At 28.8% G+C, this 24,539-nt stretch overlaps 4 protein-coding genes and 1 long non-coding RNA gene across 9 annotated transcripts; 3 read left to right on the top strand and 2 right to left on the bottom strand.

Moving 5' to 3' along the window:
• Nucleotides 1-3,003: 3,003 nt before the first annotated feature.
• Nucleotides 3,004-4,637, bottom strand: LOC130441871 (uncharacterized). 2 transcript variants are annotated; one of them, XR_008909650.1, is made up of 3 exons: nt 4,383-4,621; nt 3,903-4,203; nt 3,004-3,847 (listed from the first exon to the last, which is right to left on the bottom strand). It is a non-coding gene; the product is annotated as an uncharacterized LOC130441871 (long non-coding RNA). The 2 variants fall into 2 exon arrangements; XR_008909649.1 differs by having other exon boundaries at nt 3,903-4,637.
• A 1,536-nt stretch (nt 4,638-6,173) lies between these two features.
• On the top strand, nt 6,174-6,942 carry LOC130441825 (small integral membrane protein 8). The gene is made up of 2 exons (XM_056775627.1): nt 6,174-6,378; nt 6,474-6,942. The coding sequence occupies exons 1-2, from the start codon at nt 6,211-6,213 to the stop codon at nt 6,627-6,629; spliced, it is 324 nt and encodes a 107-aa protein (XP_056631605.1). The 5' UTR covers nt 6,174-6,210; the 3' UTR covers nt 6,630-6,942.
• A 128-nt stretch (nt 6,943-7,070) lies between these two features.
• On the bottom strand, nt 7,071-8,523 carry LOC130441823 (peroxiredoxin-6). Its single transcript, XM_056775626.1, has 4 exons — nt 8,282-8,523; nt 7,846-8,220; nt 7,703-7,775; nt 7,071-7,269 (listed from the first exon to the last, which is right to left on the bottom strand). The coding sequence occupies exons 1-4, from the start codon at nt 8,365-8,367 to the stop codon at nt 7,141-7,143; spliced, it is 663 nt and encodes a 220-aa protein (XP_056631604.1). The 5' UTR covers nt 8,368-8,523; the 3' UTR covers nt 7,071-7,140.
• A 141-nt stretch (nt 8,524-8,664) lies between these two features.
• LOC130441125 (N-terminal Xaa-Pro-Lys N-methyltransferase 1) lies at nt 8,665-9,650 on the top strand. Its single transcript, XM_056774669.1, has 2 exons — nt 8,665-9,209; nt 9,269-9,650. Exons 1-2 carry the CDS (start codon nt 8,749-8,751, stop codon nt 9,627-9,629), a joined length of 822 nt encoding a protein of 273 aa, XP_056630647.1. The 5' UTR covers nt 8,665-8,748; the 3' UTR covers nt 9,630-9,650.
• A 2,166-nt stretch (nt 9,651-11,816) lies between these two features.
• On the top strand, nt 11,817-24,377 carry LOC130441163 (long-chain fatty acid transport protein 4-like). 4 transcript variants are annotated; one of them, XM_056774721.1, is made up of 10 exons: nt 11,817-12,017; nt 14,520-14,830; nt 17,076-17,226; nt 17,797-18,034; nt 20,504-20,738; nt 20,957-21,162; nt 21,955-22,143; nt 22,212-22,567; nt 22,639-22,876; nt 23,167-24,377. In XM_056774721.1, exons 1-10 carry the CDS (start codon nt 11,988-11,990, stop codon nt 23,319-23,321), a joined length of 2,109 nt encoding a protein of 702 aa, XP_056630699.1. In that variant the 5' UTR covers nt 11,817-11,987; the 3' UTR covers nt 23,322-24,377. The 4 variants fall into 4 exon arrangements, with proteins under 4 accessions (XP_056630699.1, XP_056630701.1, XP_056630702.1 ...); XM_056774723.1 differs by lacking the exon at nt 11,817-12,017 and adding an exon at nt 12,342-12,620 and having other exon boundaries at nt 23,167-24,335; XM_056774724.1 differs by lacking the exon at nt 11,817-12,017 and adding an exon at nt 14,246-14,331 and having other exon boundaries at nt 14,430-14,830; nt 23,167-24,335.
• The last annotated feature ends 162 nt before the right edge of the window (nt 24,378-24,539 follow it).

Raw genomic sequence — 24,539 nt, 5'->3', positions numbered from 1 at the left:
GTTATTGACGTCAACATTCGCAGTCAAAATCAAGTCTAGACGTTCACAAAAAATTCAAAAGGAGTTAACTTGATGATATAATGTTTTGATTTATTAAATAATAAGTTATTAAATATTACAGATAAATAAAAAAAATAGTTTTCACTCCATAATCTGAGACCAAATGACAAGAAATATTTTAGGTAGTAAATTTAAAATCAAATAAATAAGACAAAAAATCACTCACCAGTTCTCAAATGAGGAAGTGACCATCTTGGTAGTTAAGAATTTTCCGGGTATCCATAATTTTCACAATAAAAATTCTTTATCGGACGAACATCAAAGAAAAACAACTCATTTTTAATGTTTATTTTCAATCCGTTACACGAAAATTTTAAATTAAAAACTATTTTCTATCGATAACTGAAAATTTCCAATGTTTCCAATAAAAATTCTCAACATTAGTCACATTTTTAAAACTAGAAATCGAAAGATTTTTTTGTCGTTATTAAACAGATCCGGTATCTCTGTATTTTATTTATCTAATAATAACTATTTTGTACTACAATCGAAATAAGGTATGTTAATATTAATATCTATATATATTTTTATATGCAAAAAACAGATTACAGTTGAAAAGATTTGACGTGAACAATAATTGCGTCGACTTACAAAGATGGCCGACAAGCTGTCTAGACAGACAAGGGCCAACGAATTTTTTGATGCTATATTTTAGATTATCGTTTGTTTAATATTTATAAGTAAATCAATTATTTACACAATTTCAAATTATCTGAAGAAAATGCTTAATATTAATTACTTTGAAAATATTAAAAAAATTAATAAAACCTAAGCTTTCGATAAAATGTGATACACTGAATTCGTTCATTTTCCTGGAAACTTTAATTGGACAAATATCGTTAATTTTTACATAAAGAGAATAATATCTTACCTATATCAATAAGAAAATAGTTTTCACTTCACAATCGAAAACAAAATTACACGAAATTTAAAGAATAAAAAATTTAGCATCAAATATGTCTGCCCGAATTTGTGTCAAAGTTTCATTATCTAAATAATTAAATGCATTGTTTAAAGCTTGTGATTTCAACATTCACAGTGCGCAAGTCAAAAACAAGTCTAGACATTCGCAAAGAATTCGAAAGGGGTCAATGAACTGAGAAGATGTAAAGTTTTGATTTATTAAATAATAAGTAATTAAATATTACATATTTTGTTATATAATTTCCATATTGAATAAAATAGTGTTTTCAAACAAAATAAATAAAGCTATATAAAACAAGATATATTTTTAATAATATTTCTAAGAAAGTTTTAAATAATTAGTGATAAAAGATATAATACATACAATAAAACATGGCATAGATTTAATTATTACAATTCACAATAACTTATATTATTAAATGGCTATAAAAGTATAGGTTATGGGCAGCAAATAATAGTAATTTCCTTTTGGGAATCTGTATACTTTTAATGTTTTACGACATACCTTCGATTTTCGAATTAGTAATTTCATGAGTGATTACAGGTACATGAAAATTTTTATATTAAGGATCGTAGAATTTGAAACAATGTTACTGAAATTTATTTCAAGTTCCAAAAAATTACCTGTATATGTATAAAGACCAAATGAAAACATTTTTGTTATCTTGATATCGAGAATTCTGTGATTTTAAAACTTCCCATAATGTAGGGTTGTCCTCATCCCCAAATTAAACAAACGATATCAGAAAATATTCTATTAAACGTTATTTTTCTCATGAATATCAAAAATAAAATCGAAATGAGAAGTAAATAAGAAATTCTTCCAACAAAGATAAAGGCGTCTAAAAAGGGGCTGCACGGTCAATTTTCGTTATCAGTAATAAATCCTCAACAAGTATAGTTATTATGGTATTATTTTAGATTATTTATGTAGAGTACTGTGATTTTAAAATTTCTCAAAGTGTAGGGTGGTCCTTATCTCTCTAAGAATTTTGTTGAACGTAATCTCATAAATATAAAAAAAAAATATAATCGAAACAAACAATTCTTGGAACAAAGACTTGGATACTAATTATACAGAACGTTCATTACTTTTCAATAATAATGTTGGAAGATTCAATGAATTCAATGAATAATCAATCCCCCTAGAGTGGTTCGTTCGCCTTCTACTCACTGTTACTTGATCCCCTTAACAGTCTCATCAAGTGTACCAAATTTGCTATTTTTATGTTAGAGGGTTACAAAGAAAACATTTTTTTTTGAAATTTTGGGCCCCACTCTGATGTTCTTCAACTCTTCGGGGAAAAAATTGATATACAGATGAATGATCCCCAATCGTCTTTTTTTGACAACCCCTATACGCCTCTGCTGAGTCGGTTCTTATGTGGGACACTATAATATAAAACAGGCCGTTTTTGTCCATTTGATCCTGTCATATTCCCCTTCTTCCCAAATTTTCTTATACCTTTCTTCACCTCTTCTATCCCCATTTCTTTCTTTTTTCTCTTTACCCCTCTCTCGATATCTTTTTCGGTACTTTAAAATTATCCATTCGTGTGACATGATCAAAGGGATCACACACAAAACATTCATTTTAAATTAAACTTTCAGAATTATACGAAATTTGACCATTAAATAAAATTATAAAAATAAAAGAAATTTTTATTCCCAAAACAAATTAACTTCAGTAATGTGATTTGTATTTGTTCTAAAAGGTTTATTGATTGAAACTTAACCCAACATTTCATTCAGCAACAACCCCTAACAATTAATTAGTAAATTACCAGTCGTATATAAGACTATTGATATCTCCTCGAACTCCCATATTACCTTCAATTCTGGAAACTTTTTATCGAGTTTTGGATGGTTGTTTAAGTGATGTTTTCCCCTTGAAAAAAAATAACACCCTCCAACTTCAGGAGGCTAGTTGGAAAAGGATAAAGATACCAAACTAATATGTTTACAACATCCCAGAGGTGATATCATGATAGCAGTTGAAATATAATAAAACTACATAAGAAATTTATATATCTTTGATTTAATCATTTTCGAAAAAAAAATTACAAATCGAGTTCTGTTTTCATTTGTACTAAATACATGGAGATTTAATCATCTCTCACAAGTGGAATATTTATAATTTTACAGTAGATTTTTGCTTTAAATTAAATTTTTTTTTGTTTTTTAATTTGCATCTTGAACATTTTTGGAATGTATTATATAGCTATTTTATAGCTGATTTTATTTTATACTACTTATAACTATTAAAAGTGTATAAAATATATTAGAATATTGATTAAAGCAGATTATTCCTAATGACACAATATTCATTTCATAAGTTTTGAAAATGGTGAAGAAAAGTTGTGAAAGGATGATGGGTAACTTTGAATTTGATTGCTACAATGTAAAATTATTTGCATTTTTGTCCAGTTCTCGTCATAAGTTCACTTACTGAAGAATACATTCTTTGTAAAATCCTTCTCAAGTTCCTCCAGTATAATATTGCATATTTTTATGTCAATTAATTGAATTGAAGCTGCTGCTTTGACATTAACTAGAAATTTATTATTGATACATTCATATGGAGCAAATGCATCTTTTACAACGCTCATTGACTGGAAAATATGATTTGTAATACTTGTAATTTCTTTTGTGTTTGTTTTTCCATATGAGTATACAAACCACTGCAATCTGCACTCAAATAATAATTAATACAATCAATGGATGGCTTGCATATATCTCAGAATTGGTTCTTGTTTATGGTAGGTACACACTATATCAATAGACAATCCTACAAATCCCCCATTAAGTAATCCCCCTAGCAAAATATAGGTCTCTATCTAAAGGTTCGTCCATCCGTCCGTCCCTACAAAATATAATAGTTGTTCTAAATAAACAAAGAATCTTATTACTACACTTACATTTTTTTCCAAAGATATTTAAAAATGCTAGATACACATTTGTTTATGGTTCCCAAAAATAATTATTTTCTCTGTAAATTCCTCAGTAGCTGAAATTAATCTAATAGATCCTTCTGTATAACACTGACTTTAATGTGGGAAATGTGTAAATTATTCCAAGCTTCTACTATTAAATACAATTTTCCTTGAGCCTTAAGATGTGTGTCTCAAAGATTTCATTTACTTCAGTTGTAAGAACTCTACTTTCTACTACAAAACTGCTAAAAATGTCCTTTCTTTCTTCATTTTACTTTTGTAAATCCTTGAAATAATAAAAAAACCAACAACAAAACTTGGTTTAAATGTCACTCAAAGGAAATTTATGCAAACTTCCTTTTACGACATGATTCCAATATTCATAAAAAGTAAGAAAAGAATATTTACAGTATAATAAAATGAAATCCTCAAATATAACTAGATAATATCTAATAATTATTCTACCTGTATAGCTTATAGTGGTCTCTGTGAACCTCTTAATAAATAACGAGGTAACATCCGTTTTTTGTCATTTAAAACTTTAAAAAGAACATAACAATAACTTTTACAATTAAATTTTTACTATCAGTGTGCCTGCCAATGCATTAATATAGTTACAAATCTTAATATTATTTAAAATAATTTCATTTATATTTAGTTTATTATTTCGTAGAGGTTATTTAATATTTGACATATGAACATTTAACCTTTATTTTATTCAAAAAAGAAGACTATATTATAGAATAAGTAAAATGAATGAGGTCTCATTTCAAAAAATATATTTATTTTATCTATGCGTTTAACGGATTGCGGATATGACAGGCGCTACAAAATACGTGCGTTCTCTCTGCCAGAATGTCCGAACCACACTTTGAATTCCACACAGTTCTCACGGTAAAGTAGAGAGGAAAGTTTGTGTCTTGTCGAGCAGATGGCAATGGGTGAATTAAGAGGAGAAAATTGGATTTTCACGAAAACCGTTGCCGAAACTCAAAAACTGATGTGATTTTCGGAATCTCCATGGGGAAATGTATGATACCACACGTTTTTTTCGATACTTTCGAAGTATGCTATTTTTTCAAATTTTCAAAGCTTGTGTAACATGTTACAATATGGTTGCAAACACATGCGGCAACCTTCTATAAAGAAGTCACGCACAACTTGTACTACGGCATGACAAGTGTCTATAAAATTCTGGAAACTACATAGAAAATTAGGTTAACAGTAAAAAAAATAGTTTTTCTGACCTGTACACCTATGTTTTTTTTTCATAACCAAACGGAAACTTGTTTGTGGATATACCTCGTATATCATATTGAAATGTTGTGACATCCAATTTTTGGGAAAAAAAATAAATTTCTCAGCATAAATTTTGGAATAATGGATGGAGAAAAATTTATTTGATTTACAATATTGGAAAATATCAACGTACGTTAATATGAATTAAATTATCTAGCAGTACCAATTAGACACGTCAAAATATGTAGTTTGAATTATTTGTTATAAAAATTGGAGAAACATTTTTTTTTGTTATTTATCCAACAATCACCTACCGTTTGGCATAGCGATTTCGATTTTCGACTTACTTTGTATAAAATAACAAATAATCACAATTTAATCGACTAAGAGAATATTGATCTTATTAAGAAAGTCGGTTAGGTAAGTTTTTTTCTTCAAAGTATAATAAGTTACATAGCGTTATTTTATTTTTTTATTAAAACTTTGGTTTTAATGAAAAAATAAATTGGTGTGAAAATAACTGTCGCCATCTTCCTTCCAGTTATTCTAATAAGTAGAAAAAAAGCAAAAAAGCCAAGAACCGAGACATACGAAATAGCAGAAATTAATATTGAAATGAGCTCAGTATAAGCTTCTGTATACAGATAGCGTTGGTAGTGTTAAAAATCTAAACTAAATACGTTTTAAATTTTGGAGTTTTTGCAAGTAAAATAAGTGACGCTAAAGTTGCGCCTTTTCATTTTGCAAAAACCATTCGAGAGTATTTCGTTACTCGGTTATATAGATACTAGATGGAAATCCCCACAGAAATTTCTGTATCTCAATCTTTTGGTTGTCACTTTCAACATAGCGAATGCTAGTAGGCCAGCACTTTTACATAATGTCCCACAGAGTCGGTCCTAAGACAGACATCATCACTTGTCGAGGGAATGATAGCTGATATTAGCGAATTATTAGCTACATGAAAACACGGCAAAAATTAAACTATTAATTTTTTACTTTATCTATGGTTAATATAAAAGAATATCAATATATTCCTAACTTCATTTGATTCATGAAAAATTTCAGGTTATTTTCCAAACTCTGGAAATTGTGTATTTACTATTTTAACTTTGAAGATTTTAGCATGTCTGAAAAAAATTCTGCGCCTGGTGATGGGTTGAGATCGGTTCGAACAACAGCATTATTCAGAGCAGTCAACTTTGAATTATATACCAAACCAGTAAGTTTGTTATATTCATGAGCAAAATACTTATTTTATATAATATGGAGGGAAGAGGTACATCTACCATCCATATTATATGAGTTGCATTTTAGAACGCCGTTATAATGGGATTAGGATTGATGGCAATCGCAGGATGTGCTGGTTACATCGCATACATGAGAAGCAAATATGAAGGGATGGGATATTATGGAGCACTAAAAGAAGATGGTACTGAACATTTCGAAAAGAAGAAATCCAAATGGGATTAATGTCCAAAGATTGTAATATATTGAATTAGGTGTAGATACAGTTAAGCTCTTATTTTACCAGAGTTAAATTAGGTTCTGTTATTTGCAAGTTTATAATCTATGAAGATGTATGCCACTTAGATGTACCTGAACAAAATAAAATATTCTTTTGCAAAGTTATCCATCTATTTAGGAATAAAATATGATTGTTTTTACATTGGAAGGGGCAGGAATTATTAATATTGTATATTAAGAAATGTTTTAGTGTTTACATTCCCATAATTGAACGCATCAAGGAGATACTACCTCATGATGAACAAAATACATAGTAAAGCATAATATTTATATTAGCAATGAAATAAAATAAACCAAATCATAAAATTCAACTATAGTCTTGCTCTGTGATATTTTCAAAGTAAAGTTACTTTTTTGTTGTAAGGTTATGATTTTAAATAATATTCAGAAGTTTGATCAATTTATTCATTAAACTCAAAGCATACAATAACTTTACTGTGAGAAATACAACATATTTTTAATTTTGAACATTTGTCTTCCTGAGATATTGTTTTCCTGAAGGAAATGTTATTACATTCACATTTGGGAAAATATTCTTTGCTTCATCATCTGGAACTGAGGGTTGAATCATAACATCGTCACCAGGCTGGAAAATATTCATATTTAATACTAATTCGGGAAAGAGATTTTCAAAATTATTTCACTAGCAATTACGAATTTATAGTTGCTTATATTTTGTCCAAATAACCTATGGGCTCGACGCCCCTGAGCTTAGATTCTTTTATAGTCTTCTTTATTAAGTAATACTTATTTCAGCAACCAATACCATAAGGGAATATTTTTTTGAGCAGAGTTGTGGTTCTACTTCAAAAACACAAATTCTACTATTCTTCAGTTTGTGTTTAAAGCATAATTTTGAAGCCTAATACTTTATGTGGCGCTTGAGGAGTAAGGGGGAAATTAACTTAAAAATTACGATCAGGAGCATGTGTTTGAAGTTTTGTGTACCCACGAGCTTGATTGAGTGCTCAAATTATGCAATTAGATAGCAACTTATATAAAATATGAATGATACATACCACCCAATCTGCTGGTGTGGCAACTTTGTGTTTATCACAAAGTTGCAAAGAATCCAAAACTCTCAGTATCTCACTGAAAAATATTTAAATAATAAAAACATATCTATTTTTTATTAAACTTATTGTTTTACATAACCACTCACTCGAAATTTCTTCCTGTAGTAGCAGGATATAAGATGGACAATCTCAATGTCTTATTGGAATCTATAATGAAAACAGATCTAGCTGCTAATGGAATGCCATGAGAGTCTTTTTCATTAGAATCAATCATTCCCAATTCAATTGTTAATGTTCTATCTTCATCAGCAATAATTGGATATGGAAATACAGAATTTGGATATCCACTGTAAGCGATAATATCATTTGTCCACTTTAAGTGACTGTCAACAGAATCACAAGATAAGGCAATTATTTTTGTATTTCTCTTTGTGAATTCTGGAATCAATTTGACAAGCCTGGCAAGTTCTGTTGTACATACTGGGGTGAAATCTGCTGGATGCGAAAATAATATGCCCCAACTAAAATATCACTATTATAATTCACTACCCAGCAACAGCAAGTTTTAAATTCGATACTTACGCATCTCCTAACCATTCATGAAATGATATATCTCCAATGGTGGTTTTTGCTGTAAAGTTGGGAAATTGTTCACCTAGAATAACCATTTTTTTTTCTTATATCGAAATTGTTAAACTCAATGAGAATCAATTATTTATGTATTTGTGAGGTTATGTACACAAATTGCGCTTGAAAAAACTCGACAATTCACACCTGCATTATTTTTTGCAATAATTGAAAATTTAAAAATTTTGCACTTGATAAGACTGAAGTAGTGAAAATTTATTTAAATTGTTACTTATTTCAAACATAATTTAGAGAGGTAAACTCTTCTTAACCTGGTTGTTTACTTAATAGTTTCAAGTTGGTAAAAAATACTAAAAAAGAATAAGAAACGTATTTAAATTTTAAAACTATTAAGTGATTAACTTTGAAATGGTTTTTGTTTCTGATATATTATGAATATTTGCAAATAACTGTCCAATAAAATGAGTGCTGAATCATTAAATAATTCAGATGATCAATTTTATAATAATGCGGCAAAATATTGGTCTGACGTTCCGCCAACAGTTGACGGAATGCTTGGAGGATTCGGATACATTTCTCAAACAGATATAAAAAGTTCTAAAATGTTATTAAAGCATTTATTTAATGCCAAGGATCCCCCAGGAAAAGAATATGCGTTAGATTGCGGCGCTGGCATAGGTAGAATTTCAAAATTTTTACTAACAGATTTCTTCGAGAAAGTTGATATGGTAGAACAAAACAAAGATTTTCTTGAAACTGCTAAAATATATTTAGGTCCAAAAATATCTAAGATAGCCAACTTTTATCCGATAGGATTACAAAATTTTAAACCAGAACCAGAAAAATATGATGTTATTTGGATTCAGTGGGTAATAGGACACTTAACGAATAAAGATGTAATACCTTTTTTGATAGCTTGTCGGTAAGTTTAAAAGTATGCTAGTTAAAAAGGATAAAGTATTAATTTCTTTTTATTTTTAGCAAGGGATTGAAAAAAAATGGTGTTATTGTTCTCAAGGAAAACATAACGTCAACAGATGGAATTGAAAAGGATGAACTGGATTCTTCAATAACAAGACCAATGTTTATGTTTCATCAGTTATTTGAAAAAGCGAAACTCTCATGCTACAGACAGCTGAAGCAACATAATTTTCCCAAAGGTTTATATTCAATTTATATGTTTGTACTTAGACCCTTTGAAAATCATCTCCATGACAATTCAGGTGAAGAAAATTTGAGAAATGGAATTTGTGCAAACCGAAGAGAATCAAATAATTTAACAGATCTAAATTTTAGTAGTAATACAAACACTGATATTACTTACAATAATTGTAATTTTTAAATTAAATATTTGAATGCATAATAAGAGTATTTATTATTTTAGAAACCTAATTTTTATTACCATATAGGGATGAACTAAAAATTGCCTATTTTACATAGGTTCCAAAGGAGTAATGTGAGGGTGTCTGAAATGTTAAAAAACCACACATATGCGAAAGAAAATGTGTGATGATTACTATTTTTGTCTTTATTGTAATAAAATATAACTGAAGTTTCAATGAATTTTAATAACATCGCATAGTAAGGGGCGAATTTCAGGGGAACCAAAAATACACACTACGCCACTGGGCGTTGGAAATGTGGATTTGAATATCCAGAATAATGTAAGAACATAACTTTTTGAATTAAGAAGCATCATCTTCACAAGTTCTACATAATTCCCTTTATTTCAATAAATTAGTGTTTATCAAATTAAGACTCTCGTGATATTTTAAGATTGGATGAGTGTAAATAAATCTTATGGTAAACGATAGAAGCGGAAAAGTATAGATAGTGAGAATGATTCGCATAAGTTTTTTAGAAGATCAACTGTTGGGGTAGTGTTTTCGGTGGAAAAATTGATAATCAGGATACATCGAAGAGCTTCTGAAGCAACATGTAATGCTATACACCGGTTTTATAGGAATCGGTTCTTTACGTTATTGAAGAATAATGCCCGAACACAAATTGCCGCATCAGTTTTCCAATCACTGAGCTTAATGGGAATGAATGTTATTGAATGGCCAGCAAGCAGTCCTGAGCTTAGTCCCGTTGACGTCGATTGGATATAACGGAAGGGGCACGGTCAAAACAATTTAGAAGAAGTGGGAAGGTATACATTAAGAATTCGTCAATAGAACATTATGATATGGCTGATGAAAAACAGGATAAAAGCTGTGTACGGTTTTTCTATTAATTCGTAATTGATATTATGAATATTGTTTAATGAAATGAAACTGTAGTTTGTGTTGAATTACTGCCCTTTTACCAGGTTAATTAGGTATTTTTAGGTGGAAAAATAAAACACACAACATGTTGCAACATGCAGTTTGACTCGTGACGTTGACTTTGTTGACGTGCTCGTTTATTTTTGAGCTACTCCTTGTGACATTATTCAAGAGATGCCATTTAGTATATCACCTAAGTACGAGTCATGGACAGATTACATAAATAGACATTATTCTTAACAGGTTGATGTAAGTTACTTCCCAAAGTTGGTATGCTTTAACTTTAACTTATCGCTTGGTCAAATGTATCAAAAGCGATTAGCTTGGAGTGGAATTTAAAATGAACACGTTTTAGATAATAACAATGACAAATCTTTCAAATCACAGTTAAAGTTTCTTTATTAATGTTATTAAATTGATATAGGTAATATCTAACTAAATACTCCTAATTCTGTAACAAGATAATAAATTTTACAAAAATATAGTGACGGAGTAATGATGAAAACATAAATTTCTGAATACAGGATATGGCGTCAACTTACATATTTCAAATAAATAACCATTAAGAGTATGTCGTTTACTTAGAAAGTTATTTAAGCAACCTACTTACTAGATTCAGAAAGCATAAAACAAAAGAAAATATATAACAATTTTATCAATGGTATACAGGATGTATAAAGAACTAAGGCCGTTGACAATTAATGAGGAATCATTTTTAATATTAGATTATCGCACTAATAAATTAGGTATCAAATTCCTAATAATGTCAAATTGATTAGTAGATGTAGAAAAGGGGGAACTAATGTATGGTAATTCGCTAAAATATACCTCGGAAAGTTGAAATAATAAAAAGCACCGATAGATATTCAGGATTACATACATATTCATTTATTATACAAAAACGATAGGTCAGCTTACGATAATAATCAATTCTATTGTATGCTATGAATGTTATTGTATGTATAAACGTACTAACTAAAAATTTTTTTAGTTTATTCATATTGGTAATTTGATATACATAATAAGGAAAAGAAAAGCTGACCAAGAAAAGTGGAATATTAATATTTTATTGATTTCTTTTCTTTCTTAACATAATTGATTTGGATGCACACGTTTTAAAGTTTAGTAAGTCACATAAATCTATATATATATATATATATATATATATATATATATATATATATATATATATATATATTTAATCACTGTGTATTAATTCCAAAGGTGGGAAAATATAGAAGGTTTCGCTTGCAGTTCGTAAAATCATAACATTCGTTTATCTCGTTTTGTGTTCGCAACGTGTGTCCGCCGTTAGAGAATCAGACTTTTAAGTGGATTATTTAAACGAGAAAGTGCATCTGAAAGTTTCTTCTAATTATTGAGATGTACTCGTTTTAAGTGCATACGCCGCCGTCCTAAGCATTATTTTTATTATGCATACCTATAGCAAAAATACAGATAAGGTAAATTAGTTTTACATCCCGAGAATATTTTCCAAAGAAAATATATAAAAATAACGATAACAATAAGGAAGGGCTGATGTAGTAGACATAACAAACATTGAAGGCCTGTAGGAGAAAAACAAATTTCATGGTTTATGCCCGAAGAAAGCTAACCCAACCAATTAAATTTGATTTATTCGCCTTATTTCGCCAATTTTGTCAAACTCACTTCATTATTATTCAAAAATGAAATTCGAAAAGCAAATTCACCTTTCGAATTGTCGTCAATTATCGAGAATACATGTGTTATATAATAGATTATTTCTTGAATGCAAGGTTCAGTTTCAGGTGGTATATGTTAGAGCCAATTTAGTTAATTCTTAATGATTTAATTTCTTTTCAAATTCAATTCAATTCAAACAATTCGCTACTACGGATATTCGAATTTTATTCCTAAAACACTTTTATTTAACCAATATAATAAATGTTAGATTTCGACCAACAATCTTTTCGATTCAATTCGTAAAATAAGAAAACAAGTGCAACATCTTATATATGTACCTACTTTCAGTTTCTTATTGCAGATACTTTTAAATATACAGAATGGGTAACGAGGAACTGTATGTAAGTAAAATATCAGATGACTGTTGAACTTTGTTTTCTTCTGTTATTGGGCAATATACATGTAGAAACTAAGATTTTTATCAATTAAATAATTTGTTTGAACTCAAAATAAGTTTAACTTTAATTAAATTTGATTCATAATAACTAACACTTTTTGTTATTTTTAATTTTTATTACATTAACAATCCCATTTCTTGAAACACTAACTAGTAGGTATGTAAGGGTATGATTATTTTGATCGATGTATGTATATCGGTAACTAGAGAAATTAAAATTTGCTGAAGTATATGTACCCCATTGTGAGAATAAGATGTAGGTACCAGTGAAAGTGCAATCATAATTACATAAAAAGAAAGTATATATGGCTGCTCATATCATCCGAATTTTTGATATTTATTTTCAATTAAGATATTTATTATGTAAACATTATACACTGTACAGAGAGGAAATAATCAATGTGAGAAATTTACGTATGTGTAAAATGTAACTCATACGAATAGACAAAAAAGTTATTTTTCTAGTGGAGCTTATTAAAAGAAGTTGTATGAAAAAAGCCTATCAAGTCTCAAGAAAAAAAAAATATCATTTAAAAACGGAACAGAGCGTATGTTAAAAAATTCTCAGTCGAGAATGCAAAATATACATCAAATCAGTCCTTGAGTAGCTAGTAAAAATGTTCTAGATCCATCCTACTTTAAATATGGATTCTATTTTTTGACGAATATCATTAATAATAATTTTAAAATACCTCGAATCATTTTCAGTTGTACCATAATTGTTTGAATCTACAATTACTGTTAATATTATCAATAAATACGACGTAATGTTTTTCAAATTGTTCGATCGGGGTCAGGGTCGCAATCTAGTCATTTAGTGTTTAACGTTAAAAAACAGAAAATTATTCTATATAAACAGTATTTTATAAGCAACTGCCATTTTGCTTTAGTAAAATCAGTTTTCTTTAATAAGGCCGACATATATTATAAAAATGTAAAATTGCTTTGTTCTTGGCGTACCGTTCTAATGATTTCTCTTTTTATACGCACTGTATATGCAATTGAAAAGCTGTTCTCAATCATTGCTTGTTTTTATTTGTAGATTTTATTTGCGAAATGGTAAATCTTGTTATTTACAATTGTACTTGAAATTGTTTTGATGAGCAAAAACTTTCTACGTTAATTTGTGCCAATTGAATGATTTACAATATTATTTTTTTTTATAAAATTCACAATTTTTGTAATTGAATTGCCACAATCAAAATACGTGGAGATTTATGTTGTTTCTTTATTTCAGTATAATAATTTGAACAAAAAATAATCCAATTTGATTTTATTTTTCCTAATTGGTTACAATTTTTATTAACAGGTTTTGAATATGGCTTTCAATGAATATACTATTAGAATATTATATATAAACGTAAATGTTAATGAATTAAAATCCAATAAATTTTCTTTATGAAATTAATTTAAATAGAAATGGAAACATATACTAACACGTGTAAGTTTGGTTGCCTACCACTTTGTTATTAATATTTTGAATAATAATTGCAAGGTTTTTTAGGAGAATATGTTGTTTATTCAAATAACTAAACAACCATAAATAATTGCCACATGCCTTGGTTTCTCAACTTATGAATATTTTCTTCTACAACTACTCGTTATAGAGTTCTACTCGTCCTCAAAGATACCGTGAATTTATTTTATTATTTGTGGTAATTGTTAGAATAATTTAATATTTTAATAAATATGAATTTTATATTAAGGTCTTAGCTGGGCCATTGCTAGGTATAAATATTTATTTTTTTTTCAGAAAATTTCCCGATCAGATAGGCAAACAACAATACTGGGTTTAACCTAAATTGAAGAGTCAACTCTGTCGTTTATAAAGTGTAATTTTCAGGTGAACGTCAAAAGCAATACAACCGATGTAGAGTGCGGGAAGTCGGTCGAATCAAAAAATTTGGACGAAGAAAAAAACATTTCCCGACGAGGAATTTATTCAAAAACAAGACCAGTTAGAGTCTTGATTAGAAAACTGGTGATTATGTCAGTTATTATTGCTGCCTTAGTGGCTTTAGGAGCCGTTATAGGATATTTTCTTGGATGGATTTTCCTAATTCAAATAATTATAGTAGCTATAGTGGCCTACATAGCGGCAGGAAAGTGGAGATGGTGGTATGTAGCGGTTATGACTGCTCCCAGAGATATAAGGTTAGTTTAATTCAAATTACACAAGATGTATCAAATGCTTTGATATCTTTTCATAGTTTCTGTGGGTCAAGCGTATTAAAAAACTGGATTTTCAACTTTCCAATTTCTAAAATATAAATTTATTTTATACAATGAATCTACAAAAAGTATTAAAATGAAATTTTAATCCTTATAAAATATTGAATCTGGTTATGTTTAGTTTAATATTTTTGCCTAATATTTAAATTTGGGGATTAATTAATATATTTACCAAACAAAAATGGGATAGGAAGTGGCCTAAATGACATCAAAAAGTTATGGAAGGAGCAATTTGCAAATACCTACATTTTGACATTGTACAAATATTTTCTAACTAATACTTGTGTATAGTAGAATAACATTTTATTCTTAAATTTACCACACATCTTCATGTGGCAATTTATTAAATTATAGTTTTTATGATTTTTGCCAATATTATTCTGAAAGGGTTTATATGTGTTTTTGTAATGGATCTTATCTATATATAATGATATTAATCTTAAAACTAAATTATATTTGAAATGTTTTATAAGGATATTTTCTGTGGTAATAATATTTAGCAAACATATCATGCTATAAAACAAATCACTATACCTAAAATTGATTGAGGATCGTTATTAGTAATTGAATTGATTGAATATGATACATTAAGACAATCAGATACAAATATAGGAATTAGTTATGTGTGTTAATGTTTTTAAAATAGTTCAGCTGGATTTAGATTACATATTATGACTTTCTCTTTAACAGAATATTATTTTATAATTTAAATCTTAATTCTGTGATGTATAAAGGCATAAATGAGAAAAATATATTTCTGATGAGAAATAGAATAAGGCATGATTGGTATTTATGTTGAAATTGAGGTACACCACTTTTATCTTGATGGAATATTTAAAAAAAGACTTTTGAGAAATAAATATAAAAACGTTGTCAATGACAAGTGTAAAAGCAGCTAATTACAATTCTTTTATAATGCAGTAGTACTGAACAAATGCCATTTTGTATACATTCAGTAAAACAAATTACATATTAGCACTTTTAGAAAAAATCGAACCAATTGATAATATTCAAATGCTACTTCCACAATAAATTCTTATTTTTGTAGATTTGTCAAAGAACAAAACGCCAACTATTATCTTATCAATACCCTAAGAATCCCGTAATTTTTTATTAAAATATTTGTATTTTATACATATGCTGCAAAAAATTAGTTTAAGAAGAAGGTATGGATGCCTATATTTTGAGTCAATACCAAAACCAAACTAAAAAATATTTACGTTTGACCTTGAATATCTAATTTTTTTGCAGCTGTAGGATCTATGTAGATTTTTTATATTTTATTCCGAGGATTTATTAAATTTATTTTATTGTAACTATTAAATTTTTTATCAACAATGAGTTGTACTTTTGATTTTGACCTTAAGTTATTGTGTGTAAATTAAAAGTATTTGATTAAACATGTAGGGTTTTGCATGTGCAGAATAGAATTTCGTTTTTCATTAAGTTATAGGTACAATAGAATAGAAAGAAAACATGCAATTTGACTTTTAGATAACTTTCAAAAAGACGAAAAAATATCAATTATCATTGGAAGAAATAATCTTTATTTTCTAGAGTCTTCGATATGATTGTTTTGAGAATATATGTAATTAGTATTTTTGCGGTTATAATTCATATTTGGATGTACTTGTCTCAAATATATTCCCGGTAATTTTGTTGCGATCATTTTCACCAAAATCAACTGTTATATCAAAGTCTAAAATTATTTATTTTTTGTTGGGATATATATAATTGACGAAATCAGTTTTCATTATCATGAAATTTTATATAACTATAGTTTTGAATTACGACACTTCATATTTAATGAATGTCGATGTTACAAATTTATAAACAATATTTTTCATCCAGTACCGGCTTGAGTCGTAGAAGCTCAACAAACATACAAATTATTTTTACATAGAAAATTACGAGGTTTTGGCATTGATGTCTTTCAATCTCTGAGCTATAATACAGCATGTTTACCTTCACTTTTTCGATAGTAAAAAAGTAGAATAGTTATCGTATTTTAAAGGTCGCTTTTGCGTAGAATCTGTTCAATTTTATCTTAAGCAGTATTGATTTATGTCTACTTGTAAAATACATATTTGCCATGTGAATTGTTGTGATATAAGTATTCTTTTTGACTTAATTTTTGGTCTGTATTTTGTCATGTTTTCTTTTTCAGGGCGTTATACAGATATATATTTGTTTTAATACAAATAAAAACATTACAAAGAAATAATGTTACAATAGCTCAATTATTTCAAAGTAATGTAAAGAAACACCCGAATAAAACGTGTATATTATTCGAAGATCAGGAATGGACATTTGCACAGGTAAATTGAATATTATATAAATTAAAAGTTTACAAAAAGTAAAATTTGCATTAAATGACACTCAGGGTAAAATTATATGAAAATTAGAGAAGCTTTATTTAGAAGTGATTAACCTGAATTTAATAAAATAAAGTTTCTTGTACTACCTTCAATAAAATACCAACTATAGTAATTTAGAATACTTCACTTAAAAATACCTAGAAATTGAATTAAGAGCGAATAGAATTGATGAAATCATTAACATCGAAAATTTTAATTTGAATTGAATGTAAAAAACTTTAAGTGATTTATATTTAAGGTAAAAGAGTTGAATAACTTTAAAGTAAATAGAATGTGACTGTTTGCGCCTACATTATTGTTGAGTCAAACAGTTCCACGATGGCGATAAAACAATTGATTTTTTTGTCTATTATTAATACACGGGAATCTATATTGAATTATATTTTACCCCATCCACCGAAATATTTATTTCAGTCGATACTTTTTCAACGAGTATTCAAACATTAAGTATTTTTGACAAAATGTTTATGTTTGTTACTATTTTGCAAGGAATTTCTTTTATTGTTTTAGGTTGAGGAATATAGTAATAAAATAGCGAATATATTCAAAGGTCACGGTTACAAAAAAGGTGACAAGGTAGCTTTGTTCCTTGAAAACAAACCGGAGTTTATATGCATATGGTTAGGTCTCTCTAAGATAGGTGTTATTACCCCTTTGATAAATACAAATTTAAGACTGAGTACATTAGTACATTCCATCACCGTATCTAAAAGTCAAGCTGTTATATTTGGTACCGAATTATCCAACGGTAAGTTTTTATGTATATATGATATTGATCGAAATAAACTGACCAATTCCCCTAAGCTTATTATTCGAGTAGAATAATAGGAAACTGTTTTTTGTGAAATTTCTTGTAGTTTGGAATTTATTTCAATTGTTGAATTTGGTATATAAGCAGGCCGGTGCTGGGGACATGGAGATGAGGGCGGCAGCTATACAGAAAGAAATGAGCTAATCACTTGCTCTTAGTTGCCACCCCCGCCAACGATCCGTGATCAGGTGGTGTGTCGTGGTAGTAGATTTGTCAACCTTCTTGCAGCAAATATTTCTTTTATCGAATTATTTCATTAAAAGAAATATATTTTAATAGTGAAAAATCGTGCAATAGACAACAAGAGATGATGCACAAAAAAATCGTAATTTTCGTTCGATGATAACAGGGCGCTGAAGGCGCAGGGGGATACGTCCCCCCGAGCCACCAAGGGCTTGTATATAAGTAAGGAATTAATAATTTTTTCCTTTCTAGTTTTTCAACTTATATATATATATATATATATATATATATATATATATATATATATATATATATATATATATATATATATATATATATATATATATATATATATAAACTATCCTTGTATATATTTGATTCTACTTTTAAAATTGTCACGAAGTGATGCAAATATATTTCCATAATACACGATTCAACTATTAATGCCTCTTTATTATGCCAGACTTGAGTTTGTGTATGTTATTATGCGACTTACGTCAAAGGATATTAAAGTTGGAGATATGAATTTATTTAAAAGTATTTATCTATTCCCAAATTTCGTTGTAACCTTCAAAATTGATTCACGCGGTATATAAAACAACATCAACAAAATTACTAATCGTTTCCACCATATTCAAATTTTATCTCAAATGGATAATATACAGAATATAGAAAAAATGAAATTACCAACTTGTATTAAAAGATACGTTTAATTTAAAACTAAAATTAAAGGTATAATTTGATGAAATTGTACAAATTTAGTTAGTTTTGTTTCATGAAAATTTTATATCTAACGGTTTGGTTTATAAGTAATTTTTTTTATTTAAAACTTAGCAAAGAAACCTTCCTCTCTGACTGTCAACACAAAAATTGGTAGTGTTTTTAGTAAAAATATTGAATCAAAATAAATTTATTTATCTGAGTATCACTAACGTAGGTACTCTGTGTAAAACGTATATTGGAAACATAAAATTGAGTTCGTTTAACCTCAAAATTCTTTTTTCACTCTTAAATAAAAATATATTTTTATTGATAGTATTTTATTAACATAAGACTGTTTAATCGCCAAAGCCTATACGAAAATGAAATGTACGACAAATCTCATACATTTTTCATTTAAAAATGACAGTGACTACTGCTCCTACATGTAGAGGATACAGACGATCCGTTGTGGTAAATTTTTATCGAAAATGTAATAAAGTCATTCAATGATTGAAATCATCAAAAACTTTCACATACACTATGTGCGTTTTATAAGTAAATACAATAATTATTTGCTTGTTATTATTAATTAAAATATGAAAATATTTTTTAATATTTCACTAAAGTGATGGTTCATACGAGTGGATGAAATCATTTTCATGTATTATTCGTTTGTTAAAAAAAAATCAAGCTTTTGTGATGTATATATTATATTTTGTTAAATGAAACATATTTTCACCCGAAAAATAATATTTTCTATAAATAATAATGGGTGACTCATATAATGGCCTGTGGTGAGTTCGCTACCAAAAGTGGCAAAACTTGTTTTAAATTAAAACTAAAATTCATTGATTTTAAGTCCAAGGTCGCGGCTAAAATATTCCAAAGACAAAAGGTTAAATAAAAACTTGAACTGCTTGATGTTTGTTGGGTAAAAAAAACATGAATAAGTGTTATCCCTATGGAAAAACTGTCGTAGTTTATCATATAACCATAAACTCAACTAATTATTGACATTATGTAATTTTCAGACCGTAAAAACATTTTATGTAAATATAATTTCCTATAACAATGTTGCCACGTCTTCCGAATTTGGCATTAAAATAATTTCAAATTTTTTTTATTTGCATAGAAATAATTTTGTACCTTCGTCGTTTTGAATACTGCTTCTTCTTCTCCTCATGCCGTTTTCTTATTGAAGGTTGGCGACCACGTTTTTAAATGCATCTCTGTCCCGCGCAAAATGAAACAATTCCATTGTCTATTCTATTATATTAGGATTTCTTTTTCCTATCGATGCCTTTCTTTTCCTGTATTCTGCCCTGCATTAAGTTCTGTAACAGGGCTTTCTGAAATACAAACAGAAAATATAGACTAAATATTTGTGGTGAAAGAACGCGGCCTTGGCGTACTCCGATTTCGTCTGACTCCATGTCCGAATACTGCTAGTAGTACTTCATGTATATTTTTTTCCTTTTAATAATCTCTGATCCATTTCCATGATCGATGTTCTTTTTACAGCTATAAGTGAAATATTGGATAAAATTGAAGCTGAAGTAGCCTTATACCAAATTAGTTGCAATAACAATATCGCAAACGTGAGTCAAAAATATCACAATTTGGATACTTTGGTTAAAGATGCTGCATCAACTTGTCCAACAATCAAAGAACCTCTCAATTACAATGACTGCTTGGTATACATTTATACGTCAGGGACCACCGGATTGCCCAAAGCTGCGGTGATCAGCAATTCAAGGTAATTGGTACGATCTGCTTTCCACCTTTTTAAAATCTTCATTCAACATATTCTCTAAAGGGAAACTAGAATATTCGTACCATTCTAGAAATGGAAATCCGTCAGTGTTTATGGAATATGCTTTGTACTTAATTTTTATTTTATCCTTATTACTACTACTACTATCTGTTATTCACATTTAGAACGGTACAAAAAAATTATTTCATCGGATGTTTTAGGTACATATTTATAGCTGCGGCAATGCATTGGTTGACGAATTTCAAATCTTCTGACATCTTTTACACTCCGCTTCCGTTGTATCATACAGCCGGAGGATGTATGACAGTTGGGCAAATGCTTATCTACGGCGCTACAATAGTAATTAAAAAAAAGTTTTCCGCGTCTGGATATTTCGAGGATTGTAGAAAATACAAAGCAACGGTAGGTAATCATTTATTATATGAAATCATTTCGTTTAAAGTTAGTTTAAGACACAAATGATTCCCATAGTGGTGCGAGTAAACCACCTCCAGAGGTCCATGGAAGGCTCGACAGAGGTTTACACGAATTAGGGATTCCTAAAATGAGATGGACGAACTTCTAGATATCCAGGGAAAAGACTCGACAGGGGTTCGAATAAACTTCCATTCTTAGATCTTGGTATGGTTGATATATGGTAGCAGGAGGTACATTGAAGCCGGTAATATTTTCAAAGTGGTCCTCGAGAAAAAAGTTTTATAGTGGAGAAAGGATCAGACTCAACGATATTATCCAACACAAAAAGAAGTACTTTTCGGGATCAACACAAGACAAGTTTATGAAGAGGAAGATAGAAGAAGAAACTGGAAAGATGTGTCGACAAAATAGCCGATGATCGGTCATTCAAAATTGTGGAAGAAATTTGACAAACTATATGGCCAAGTCTTACGTCCAAAACAGGAATTTGTCCTGAATAAAGAGGAAGAAAAGGACAATAAAAGTTAGATACTAAAGGAAATCTTAGAAAGGTCCTGTTCAACCATAAGACTTATCATGTTATTGACCTTTATAAATGCAGTCACTTCAAAACAAATTCTTCCGTTACACATTAAAATTTCAAATAGTGAATTGTTTGTTAAAAATCAGGTTTCTGAAATATATTGTTGAAATCGTTTATGTTTCTAAGAGATATATGAATTACCAATTCAACTCTCCATAAAAACGATTTAAATATAAATATTTGTTTTAATTTAGGTAGCTCAATATATAGGAGAAATGTGTAGGTACATATTAGCGGTTCCACCTGGTGAAAAAGATAAACGACATAATGTTAGAATGATATATGGGAATGGGCTTCGTCCACAGATATGGAGAGAATTTGTTGATAGATTTAATATTAAAAATGTAGGAGAATTTTATGGAGCGACAGAAGGAAATGCTAATATCGGTAAGTTTTCACTTAGATAATGATCATTTTTCATAATTTAATAATAATAATAATAATTTCAATTCTAGTTAACATTGATAATACTGTTGGAGCTATAGGTTTCGTCTCCAGGATAATCCCTTCAGTTTATCCTATTTCTATAATAAAGGTAGATGAACATACTGGTGAACCGATACGAGATGCAACTGGTTTGTGTATGCCCTGTAAACCGAACGAGCCCGGTGTATTTGTAGGTAAAATAATTCCGAACGATCCTTCGAGAGCCTTTTTGGGTTACGTAGACAAAGAAGCTTCCAAAAAGAAGATCATTTATGACGTCTTCCATCACGGAGATAGTGCCTTTTTGTCGGGAGATATTTTGGTGGCCGATGAGTTTGGATATTTATTCTTTAAGGATCGTACAGGAGACACTTACCGATGGAAGGTGAATAATTTAATTATATTCGTGTCTTCTTTTTTGTTTCCTTTCAATAAAAACGATTATTCATTTTTCAGGGCGAAAATGTCTCAACGGCGGAAGTGGAAGCTGTAATGAGCAATATCATAGATTATAAAGACGTTGTAGTATACGGTGTAGAAATTAGGGGACAGGAAGGACGTGCTGGTATGGCTGCCATCTTAGATCCCGAAGAAACAGTCAATTTGAACGAACTATTTGAAGGATTAAAAAAAGCTTTACCATCTTATGCCAGACCGATTTTTATAAGGATATTACGAAAAATAGATTTGACCGGTGAGAAAATAGTATTGTAACCAGTCTTTTTAGGTTATTCTACTTTCCCATCTAACTTGACAGTTGCCTATATGATTACACAGCTATCTAATATTCTAAATATCCTGAAATAATCTTGAAACGATAAAAGGGACAGAATTCGACAAAAGTGTTAAGAAAAACGTCTATATCTCAAAAAATATTAACTGTTTTTGACTATAAGAAACTCTTTGAATAATCTAATCGATTTCTTAATAACAATTTTGCACTCTTGGAGATATACGTAGTAATAATTTAAATTATTGTTACAGGTACATATAAATTGAAAAAGAATGATTTACAACAAGAAGGATTCGATCCATCCAAGGGTGATAATATTTATTACTTAAATATTAATAAAGGTGCTTACGAAAAAGTAACAAATGATATTTATAATAAAATAAATGATGGAATTTTAAGAGTATAAAATGAGGTTCAACTTGACGAATTTAAGATTCTATAGGTGTGATTGAATGCACTTACATTGGGTTAAAATAGATCTTTATTTTATTGATTCAATTGAATTTTTTATTGATGGGGACGTAAGTTTAATTAGCGAACTCATAGTATGATATGAGGTTATATTTATTATCAAAAACACCAATACTCACATTATTCAGAACTCAATGCATGTGTTTCCTTAAATGATATTACTTAACTTATTTCTACACAGTTTGATACAAAATAGCAAAAAGCTTGGTAATGTGCACACTGTGTATTTAATATTTTCAAACTGGCAACTTTCTCAACATACAGACTTAACAAAATGTAATGTCATGATTCCTTTCCATATTTAAAACAATAGTGATCAGAAAGTGTTGTACAAGAATTTATCTGTGATTAGTAGAATGTGCAGTTTCGGTCGGATTTTTTACATTAATATTTCGATCCAAACAATTGTCATTTTCTATTTAATTTCCAACCGGCAACTCTATTTATATAGATAAATTTGGTGGATTTTCCGATTAACACCTTTTCGTTTTTTTTCTCAAATTCATATTTGATAAAAAATTATATTGAAATAAAAGAGTATTGATATATGGATAGTAATGAAGCTTTTCTCTTAAAATAACAATAATAATAATCGACTTTTGATATTTTTATTATCAATTTTTTTTGATAAAATTTTAAATTATGCATGATATCTTTGTCTTACTGGTCTTTTTATTGAATCATTCACAATAAGTAATGAAAAAAATAACTTAATACCTTAGAAAAAATATTTTCAACAAAATAGTTATAAATGTAAGTGTAAGCAAAAGCATCTTCATTATATATAAAACAAAATCTAAGGCGAGATATTTTTCACCCAGTTAATTACAAAGTGACAAGGGTGTATTTTTATAAATAGGTTTTTTAACATTTTAATACTTCGCGTACTAAGTGGTTGTGTTTTATTATGCATTGTTATTTTTTAATATATGTAGTTTTTGTTTGTGTATGTAGTTTTATTTATACATTGCCATTATATAAACCAAATTCGTTACCAACTATATATTATTTTACCTGCAATATATAGTATAGTTTTTTGTTCTTAAAGTTTTTGTGAAGCTGCCATAGTTAATTCGTCGACATGACTATGAGAGGAAATATTGCTCTCAATCTCAAAAACCAACAAGCGAATTTGCGGTGATGATCAAATTTT

The sequence above is a fragment of the Diorhabda sublineata genome, chromosome 3 (assembly GCF_026230105.1).
Source record: "Diorhabda sublineata isolate icDioSubl1.1 chromosome 3, icDioSubl1.1, whole genome shotgun sequence".
Lineage (NCBI taxonomy): Eukaryota > Metazoa > Arthropoda > Insecta > Coleoptera > Chrysomelidae > Diorhabda > Diorhabda sublineata.
The sequence above is the reverse complement of the archived record's forward strand: the minus strand, read 5'-3'. Positions and strand labels throughout refer to the sequence as shown.

What these genes read in the sequence shown, in the direction of transcription:
- LOC130441825 (XM_056775627.1), top strand. Translation starts at nt 6,211, where the DNA reads ATGAAAAATTTCAGGTTATTTTCCAAACTCTGGAAATTGTGTATTTAC. An exon ending in TTGAATTATATACCAAACCA is followed by an intron (nt 6,379 to 6,473) that starts GTAAGTTTGTTA and finishes GTTGCATTTTAG; the next exon opens with AACGCCGTTATAATGGGATT.
- LOC130441823 (XM_056775626.1), bottom strand. Translation starts at nt 8,367, where the DNA reads ATGGTTATTCTAGGTGAACAATTTCCCAACTTTACAGCAAAAACCACC. An exon ending in CATGAATGGTTAGGAGATGC is followed by an intron (nt 8,221 to 8,281) that starts GTAAGTATCGAA and finishes GTGATATTTTAG; the next exon opens with TTGGGGCATATTATTTTCGC. An exon ending in CCACACCAGCAGATTGGGTG is followed by an intron (nt 7,270 to 7,702) that starts GTATGTATCATT and finishes AATATTTTCCAG; the next exon opens with CCTGGTGACGATGTTATGAT.
- LOC130441125 (XM_056774669.1), top strand. Translation starts at nt 8,749, where the DNA reads ATGAGTGCTGAATCATTAAATAATTCAGATGATCAATTTTATAATAAT. An exon ending in CCTTTTTTGATAGCTTGTCG is followed by an intron (nt 9,210 to 9,268) that starts GTAAGTTTAAAA and finishes TTTTATTTTTAG; the next exon opens with CAAGGGATTGAAAAAAAATG.
- LOC130441163 (XM_056774721.1), top strand. Translation starts at nt 11,988, where the DNA reads ATGCATACCTATAGCAAAAATACAGATAAG. An exon ending in ATAGCAAAAATACAGATAAG is followed by an intron (nt 12,018 to 14,519) that starts GTAAATTAGTTT and finishes TGTAATTTTCAG; the next exon opens with GTGAACGTCAAAAGCAATAC. An exon ending in GAGACACTTACCGATGGAAG is followed by an intron (nt 22,568 to 22,638) that starts GTGAATAATTTA and finishes TTCATTTTTCAG; the next exon opens with GGCGAAAATGTCTCAACGGC.